We start from the raw sequence: 9,443 nt of genomic DNA, 5'->3' as shown, positions 1-9,443 counted from the left end.
ATCCCATAGATGGGGCTCAAGGGGAAGAAGTTAACAAAATGGAGATAAAAGCATCAGGAGCTTCCGCTGGTTTTTCCATAAATGAACCCTAGAATAGGAGAAGCTGAACAGGACATCACATGGGAGTCACCTTCACTTGCATTGCATGCGTCACCCCCACTTTCAACATCAATTCTAATAATGTAAGAGAGAGAGAGAGAGAGAGAGAGAGAGAGAGAGAGATTCATGGGTGGTAGTGAAAAATTTTCAACCACAGGGTTAATGAGGTATGTGGGTTTTGCAGAAAAGGAAAAGGGAAAAGGGGAGAAGAGATCAGATGGAGCTTCAAAAACCCAAAAAGCACGTATCTTGAAAGGTTCTCTCTCCATCTGTTTTATTTTCTCGGCACCATTGATATAGTAAAGCTTTGAGTGCAATTTCTCCAAGGTCCTATTCAAACCCATTAATGGTCGCTTTCCAAAAGAACTCTCTCTCATAATTTCCCCTTCCTTTTTCCCATGCTTGAGCAAAAAACTCATAATGGATGGTTAATGGAGTCCCGTTGTGAACAACATCAATTCCCCTCTTTTATCCCTCTCCCTATCACCTTCTTCATTACAAGTTAATTACACACACACACAAACACATAACAAATAATGGTAATGGTAGTTTTGTGTCTTTACAGAGGTAAAACAATGTAAAAAAGTGTGTTGGGGTCTCTTTCTCTATCTATAAGTACCCATCTTCTTCACCGATTCTCTTCCATTTTCTGCAACTCTCCCTTGTAATTAACACTCTACAAAGCACCCATCGAGAGTGAAGAAACTCTTCTCTTCTTAATTTCCAGTATTCAAACCTTAATAGGTTTGTGAGATGTGTGTGTGTGTGTGTGTGTGTGTGTGTGTATTTCCTGTTTGTTTTAGCTTCGTCTCCCAATATAGGCTTGAATCCAACAGCCCTAGCTGACAAGCTCATCAAACTTGTTGCGCTGCTTTCAGCTTTCAAGCATGGTCTTCCCCAGTCAAGAATCCGAGGCCTCCTCCCAAAGGAAAACTGGAAGAGGAAAGATTGAAATCAAGAGGATTGAAAACACCACCAATCGCCAAGTTACCTTCTGCAAGCGCCGCAATGGCTTGCTCAAGAAAGCCTACGAATTGTCGGTGCTGTGCGACGCCGAAGTCGCCCTTATCGTCTTCTCCACCCGCGGCCGCCTTTATGAATACGCCAACAACAGGTATGTTTCCTGATGGATTCTTGGCGTAAGAACGAACTGATTCTCGCAAGTAATTAAGTTCTAGTTTTCTCCCAACCAAGATCCATGGATCACGGGATCGTATTTCTAGCTAGTTTCTTTTGTGTTTTCTTTTTCCGTCCTGAGCTTCATCACTTTCTCTTTCTTTTCTGTGCTTTTGCCGGGTGTTTGGCTTCACAGATAATCAGATCTGATGCAATACGTAGAAATAGAAGCACTGCAACAGTAGTAATGACTAGTTGGGCAAACCAAGTTTGGTTAGAGTCATGTCAACAAGTCCTGGAAATCAGCTTCTCCCCATATCTCCCATTGTTGCTCTCTCTCTCTCTCTCTCTCTCTCTCTCTCTGCACCATCCATCCAAACAAAATGTCTGTTCGTACAAGGCTGTTTGCTCAAACTAAGAATTCACAAAATTGCAGCTTAATTAATCAGGGTTTCGGGACAGAAAACAAATCAGTGTTTAGGGTTATAAAAAGGAGAGAAAAAAAACAAAGGGACTCAATAGGGTTCTGGTACTTTGAGCTAGTCAAAGCAAATTAGGGTTTTAATTTAACCAATGGGGTACCCCAGATTTTGTCCCACAGTTAGACCATTTCATCCCTGTATGCAAGATCAAGAAGATGAGCAAGTCAAGTGTGGTACTGGAGAATGGTTAGGGCTAGGGATATAATTGAGAGTGAGCTGTATATTTGCGCGCGCACACACACACACATGTGTGTGTGTGTGTACACACACATGTGTGTGTGTGTGTGTTTATGCCTTAGCTACGAATCTTTTGGTCACGTCAGACTTTATTTCTTTGCTTGCTGACAAGTTGATTCAGGCTTAGGCTTGTGATTTATTTTTTCTTTCTTGGAGTTTCTCTTCCAACGTCTGATCTTTCTACCCTCTAAAAGGTTTTTACCCTAAACTGTGAAAAACTCATTTGTTCTGTGTTGCAGTGCTCCTGCTTAATTAGATCTCTCTTGGCTGTTTTTCTCTCTCTCCTAGTTCTTGACCTTGACCTTTTTAAACTAGAAAAATACAACCCCCACCCACACACACAACCATATTTGAGAGCAAAAGATGGGAATGAGAGAGAGAGAGAGAGAGAGAGAGAGATTGAAAAGTCTAATTATGTATTTGTGTGACAGTATTTTAGGGGACGAAAGAATCAATTTTTTTCTGTACAAAGACCCATATAATGTATAGATTTGTCTTGTTCCTTTTCCAAGCCTCTGAAGAGGGATTGAGAGAAAAAGAACCCAAGACACTGAGAGAGCAGCTACCCCAAACTTGACGAGGAGAGAGAGAGAGAGAGTAAACATATATAGGTACGGACCAGTGAGAGAGCCAATAGGGTTTGTGTACAGTACTTTCTTTCTTTCTTCTTCTTGACCTCTTTTCATGCATGGGGAAGAGCGTGGCTGCAATGGCTGCTGGGCAGCCGATTAATCTGATCTGATTCCATTCCACACACACAAAAGAGAGGAAAAAGATCATTATCATGGAATAAAATTATTTGAAGATTTAAATATAATAATATATTAGACACCATATTCTTGTAGATTAGTTTTGATAACAAAACTAGTTTTTTGTGCGGGTTCAGAATGGATGGAGGGGGGTTATAAGAGTGTCCCCAAGCTATTACATTTTGTGTAGATGGATGGCTTGATCCTGTGGGCAGAGAGATATCCGAGCCAATCATACTGTGGGATCTTCTGCCAGCGTGGCAGGAGACAACCAATCAGTGGCTCGACGATATTAAGGTTGCTGGTTGCAGCAGCTATATATATGTGCAGAGTCAAAGGTTTCCCTTTCACATCTGCAGGGATTTGACAAATATTTAATTAAAAAATTATATACTGTGGCAGAATGTGTAAAACGTTGATTTAATCAACTTTCTTTGGGACTAATATGCCTCATTAGACTCTCTCTTTTTCTTTTTTTTTAATTAGAAACCTAATTAGATTTTTGTTTTTTATAAACATCTAGTTCTTAACCATTAGCCATGTTTAAAGTTTTTAATTAAAAGACCAAAAATCAAAATAATTATCTAAGTAAATTTGATGGAAGCATACAGACATAGATCGAATTGCTCTTGTAGTACCTTGTTTATTTATACAAGACAAACACCTAACGAAATCAAAGAAACAAAACTAAAAATAAAAGATAAAGAACATAAACGTAAACACCAACTCACGTACACAAAGAGGCAACAACACTTATGTGTTCGGACTCGTAAATAGGTCCTACTCATATATAGCAAGAGTTTTAATCTCTAGTTAATCCACTAAGAACAAAGAACAAGAAGGATTACAAATCGATTACAAAAAAAGAAACTAGAACATACTTATAGCAACAAGAAGATAAGACAACAGAGTACACATGCTCCAACTATTCTGAGTAAACCCAGCACTCTCGATCTTCTTCAATCTCTCACACAATCAAGCGATTTCCCAAGCGATGCATGAATCGATTTAGAGTTTTTAGGTCTTAGCCTCTCTCTTGTCGTGTATCTCACGAATCATTGATCTTGCCACATGGCTTTGGTCCGGCCAATGACCTAAAAAGACATATATACAATTTACAAATCAATTTATTTGAATCAATACTCAACAGTTCCAAGAAATTAATTTTATTCTTATTTAATATATATATTTAGATTTAAGCAAAATCAACAATAATTTAACATTTAATTTTTGGTTTAGTAAAATCATTTAACTTCAAATATATATATATATATACTTGGTTTTTGGTGACAGAATTAAAAATAAAAAATTATTATTTTTCAAACTGAAGAATAACTTATAAAAAAAACCCAAAATGGTATGATTGCCCCCCAACAAAAGAGGGCATGCAATGAGACAGACTAAGGCGCGACCCTTTGAGAAAACAAAAGCAAAAAAGACGACAAGATATCAAAACTTGGGGAAGTCGCATCATATATGGTCACAATAGCAACCAATACGGGCAAACCCAACATAATTAAACAACCTAAGAAAAACCAACTGTAATTAGATGTGGGAAATGGTTGAAGATGGTAGCTAGCTATGTGGTTGGTATTGAGTAATTCTCAAATGAATTAATGTATTGATTAGATCTGGAAAATGGTTATTATGTTAACATTTGCATCTTATGTTCGTAGTGTCAGGGCGACAATCGACAGGTACAAGAAAGCTTGCGCTGATGTCTCAAATACGGGATCTGTTTCTGAAGCAAATACCCAAGTAATTAAGTTGGTTCTTCATTTGGTTTATATATCTAATATATATATAATGATGATGATGATGATGATGATGATACAACATCTAACATTGCCAATTAATTGGCTCAGTTCTACCAGCAAGAGGCCACCAAATTACGACGACAAATCAAGGAGATACAGAACTCGAATAGGTGAGGGCATTGCTAATTCCATGCTGCAATATTGAGGTGTATGTTCTTAATATTATAATTCACTGCTGAGTTTTAAATGTAAAAATGTTATTTTCAGGAACATTTCAGGTGAGGCTCTCAGTTCTTTATCCTTTAAGGAACTCAAGAATCTGGAGGGAAGATTGGAGAGAGCCATTAGTAGAATCAGATCAAAGAAGGTATAAGATCAGCAGCTTCTCCCTATCTCTTCTTCAAGTTAACTGCTACGCCCACACTCACAGAATTAATTAATATTACTGAGTGTTAGCTTAACATTACTGTTTACCCCTAGGGTTATTTGTATTGTGGACTAACATGCTTCGAATTTACCAGAATGAGTTGCTTTTTGCTGAAATCGAGCACATGCAGAAAAGGGTAGAATCTATACTCATTTCCCGTTTATTAATCGTGTTATTTTTTATTTTAATATTGTATATGGTCGGGATATCATCTCAAATTTTAATTAATTTGATTAAGATTGTTATCTTATCTTGTTTTAACATAATTAGTTTCAAAAATTCTGAATATCTAGGTCTCTAAATTGAAGTAGATATATATATATAGTGTGGATCTAAAGTTCTTCCCATGCTTTAGTTTATTAGTAAATGAACAAAAACCAAGAATTGGTTTGAAACCCACAAAAAATAAGAATTGGTTTGAAACAAGTATTGAAATTTTTTTTTTTTTTTTTCATTTGCAATACCGGTTAATAGGATTTTTGACCCAATTAATCTTTATGACACACATGTAAATCATCCCGTCCACATAAAGGACAAAACTTTTATCACATGATAGGCGAAGCCCTACAAGAGTCACGAGGGATACATAATATTTGCACAAACTCCACCGCCTAACATGATAAGTAAAGTTTTGCATCAACCACCTAGGGTAGAAAAGACCCACTACATGTCACAACAAGCATAATCTCCTAAGAATCCAATTAAATAGAATATATTTAGCATATTATCAATAAAACTCAAACTTATACCAAACAATCTCAAAATTAAGACCAAAACCAACTTCAACAACCCCAAGAGTTAAAAGCCAACCTTGATACTTAGAACAAACTTAAATGAAAAACTAAACATCACATATTCATTTTGGGTAGCAATACCTCTCTAATGGGGGAAATTTGTAATCATTCATCACAAAACTAAGTACCTCAAGTTCAGCTTCTATTTAATTATATATTCTAATATGTTGCATTAATTATATTTTCTGGGATCTTTCCATGTTCTTTGGGCTTCTTACCTGGTTAATTAACTATCCTAAGCTTCTATTTATATATTCTAATATCTCGTGATGTCTGCTGCAAATCACTAATATTTTCAGGAGATTGAGCTGCAAAATGCTAATATGTATCTCCGGGCAAGGGTCTCTCTCTCTCTCTCTCTCTCTCTCTCTCTCTCTCTCAAACAAATTAAGAAAGAGAGGTTGATGATGAGTGACAAAAGTAATGTTTGGATGGTGCAGATAGCTGAGGCTGAAAGAGCACAACAGCAAATGAACTTGATGCCAGGATCCGACTACCAGATCATGGGATCCCAACCATATGATGCTCGAAGCTACATTCCGGTGAATTTCCTAGAAACTAATAACCACTACTCCAGCCAGGACCAAACTGCCCTACAACTCGTCTAAGGTGCTTCCTTCCTCTTCTTTCTCTTCACAACAACACTGACTCTCTCTCTCTCTCTCTCTCTCTCTCTCTCTATATATATATATATATATATCTGCTATCTCTACCCTAAACCAAGCATTTCAATTAGGGGTGTTCATACTGGACCAGGATCAAGTACGGGATTCCTAAAGATTCTGGGCTGATTAGTGTCGAGACTAGATCAATTATCTTTTGACACTCACAAAATTAACAACACTTCTCATAGATTATCAAATATTTTGCAAAAGCTATAAACACTTTAAAAATTGTGAAGAAGAGTTGTTAATTCCTTAAAAATGAACTTATAATTTTGTGAGTGTCAAAAGATAATATACAACCAGTATTGTCCATATGTTTTTTTTTTTTTTCTATTTTTTTATATCAAATTTAAAAAAAATATGCAATATATATTTATATGTATATTATTAACAAATAATATTATTTCTTAACTTCAATTAATTTTCGATTTTGAACCAATTTAGAACTAGATTGGACCCAAAAACTAATTGAAAGCAATAAATAGATATATCGAGATATGGTCAGTCTAGATTAAAATTTAAATACCACTGTAATTATGAATATCGAGTGTGTATCTCACATAAGCATGTTTGGTATCTTCCATTTTCTTTTCTTTTGTTTAATAGTATGTTCAAACACATGTTTAATTACTAAATCATGATTTTCCATATATATCTAGCTATATAGAAGCATGTTGGAATGAATTTTGACATACACGAACATATTCAATGTTTGGAAAAATCCATAAATGATCGACAACTTTGATCGTGTTCTTGGTTTTATTTTTATCCTTTCAACATTATTGGTCTAGTCATGTTAAGAATAGTTATGTTTAATTTTTCTTTCTACAATGTCATTTATTGTGGCGATCACGTAAATGCATGAAATCAATCACAAAAAATAAATAATTGTGTCATTCGTAAAAAAAACTAAAAAAAACTCATTATCAACTTGTAAAACTCAAAACGACCCATCTAACTTGCATAACAACCAATAAAGATATCTAACTATGAGTTGTAGGACTCTAATTAATTATATATGATACTAATTAGTTAATTATGTCATGTTCAAATTAATTAAAGCTCTGGTAGAAGCATGAATTCATTCATTCATTTCCTTTTAATCGTCTACTAATGATCCTAGCATTAGTCAAAAGAATGGGTGAGTTCGATGGAGATTATTATATTCATTCATGTCTTATTAAGAGGCAAAATTTAGAGAATTCATTCATTGAGTACTCAAACTCACATAAATGTTAATATTTTATTTAGGGGATCCCAATGAATACTGATTTGACTTTGTGGGGCTTTCTTTTTTGGTTGCAGTTGACATTTGGTGAGGAGAAGCATCTCTATCAAGTTCTCTCTCCCTCCCTCCCTCTCTCTCTTAAGACTTTTATGTGGAATCAAAAGTCAAAACTTAAGTTTTGTAAAACTATCAGAGTACCAAGTGACAGCTAGTTGACCAAATTTTAGGTATTTGGAGCTTTATATGATTCTAGTTACTTTTTTTTTTTTTTTTTTTTTTTTTTGCTTTTTTCACTTCATTTGGACAAGTTTTTTTTCTTTTTTATAAAAAAATAAGTCGGATATGAAGATATATATTTATGTGTGTATGAGATTAAACTCAACCTTTATACCTACCATTAGATTGGTTGGCCCATCGCCCCTAAATTTGTTAGAGTTGATGTGATGGTAATATGTTAATTAGAAATTCAATTCAACATAACAAAACACATAAATTAAGAGAAAATATTTAAACGTGATTTAGATATTGTCTATATATGTCAACGACCTCGTAAAATGATATAATCATTTTAAATGAAAAATTATAAAACCCTCAAAGTAGTATTGAAACAACTACAAACTCTTAAATAATCTAATTTTAAAATAAATTAAAAAAAAAACTTTTAGATAATTGATTGTCAACCTCTCAATAATTGATTAGTCAAATTTCAAAGACATGATTACTTTATCAATAGCAAATTAATGAACATCCCCTGTACATGAGACCAAACCACTTGGCAAGAGGATGAGAAAATTTATAATATATTTCTTTAAAGAGACTATTTTTATAATTGGTGATGGATGGCCAAATACAAGAGTTATTCTAGTGCCCCTTTAATAATATAAATAAATATTAAAAAAAAAAAAATTTTTTACTTTTTAAGATGAAAAATCACTAATTAAATTTTTTATATTCAAGTTTAGAAAGAAATTTTTTTAATTAACAATATAGATAATAGAAAAAGATCTAAAAACGTAAAAATTGAATAAACAAAAAATATAAAAAGTGCACACTTAAGTCTTGTAAATTAAAAAGTTATCGATTTATTTTTGTTTTTTTTTTTCTTTAAGCTCAAATTAGTGCAAATTTCCCAGATAAAATTTTCGTCGTCCAAGAAATCTTTTTATTAAATTGTCCTCCTAAAATAACGTCACTTTTTTTCTTTTTTTTCCTCGTTATATTACTAGTCTACATATCAGTATTCATCACTTAACATTAGAAAATAATTTATGAACTTAGAGAATTAGGGTTCTTCTTGTCTAAATAAAATCTCATTACTTATTACCAAACATTGAAAAATTATTCAAGTATGGGGAGACTTTTTGTTTAAATAACATTTCATTATTTATTGTCGAATACTGAAAAATATTAATCCGTAACTTGATAAGTTGAAAGCTTCTTCTCATCCAAATGAAACAACAAAATAAACAGAATATAAATTCATACAAAAAAATCATCATGAAAATAGAATTAGTGATTTTGTATCTCAAAAATTTAAAAAAAATAATTAATACTCAAAATTAGTGATTTTGAGCCTTTTTTTTTTTTTTTTTTGGAAACCCTAGGCCTTAGTGGCCTATCCGTTCTGTTTGCTGCATCTTGACTTCCATAGAGAAATGGAAATGGCAGATATCTAGGGATCCTCTCCTCATATTCTATGGGGGCGGCGTCCGGTTTCTAAGCATTCTTTACTAATAATTTGTAGCCGTCTTCCTCACATGCAATGGATACGATCATTTTGTGTCACTGTAATTGACATTTAATCAACAGATCCCACAAATATTAACACCATGGACGGCTTGATTATCATTAACAAATGCTTGACTTTGTTGATTAAGACTCTGAGGATC

At 33.9% G+C, this 9,443-nt stretch overlaps 1 protein-coding gene across 2 annotated transcripts; it reads left to right on the top strand.

The window, feature by feature from the left end:
- The first annotated feature begins 240 nt into the window (after positions 1–240).
- Positions 241–7,822, top strand: LOC127811377 (agamous-like MADS-box protein MADS1). Of its 2 annotated transcripts, none has more exons than XM_052351169.1 (9): positions 241–355; positions 978–1,213; positions 4,360–4,441; positions 4,549–4,610; positions 4,708–4,807; positions 4,962–5,003; positions 5,961–6,002; positions 6,102–6,270; positions 7,632–7,822. In XM_052351169.1, the coding sequence occupies exons 2-8, from the start codon at positions 987–989 to the stop codon at positions 6,267–6,269; spliced, it is 723 nt and encodes a 240-aa protein (XP_052207129.1). In that variant the 5' UTR covers positions 241–355; positions 978–986; the 3' UTR covers position 6,270; positions 7,632–7,822. The 2 variants fall into 2 exon arrangements, with proteins under 2 accessions (XP_052207129.1, XP_052207128.1); XM_052351168.1 differs by lacking the exon at positions 241–355 and adding an exon at positions 537–843.
- The last annotated feature ends 1,621 nt before the right edge of the window (positions 7,823–9,443 follow it).

This window comes from Diospyros lotus, chromosome 10, assembly GCF_014633365.1.
Source record: "Diospyros lotus cultivar Yz01 chromosome 10, ASM1463336v1, whole genome shotgun sequence".
NCBI classification, from domain to species: Eukaryota; Viridiplantae; Streptophyta; class Magnoliopsida; order Ericales; family Ebenaceae; genus Diospyros; species Diospyros lotus.
Note: the sequence above shows the minus strand (reverse complement) of the source record. Positions and strands in the feature narration are given on the sequence as shown.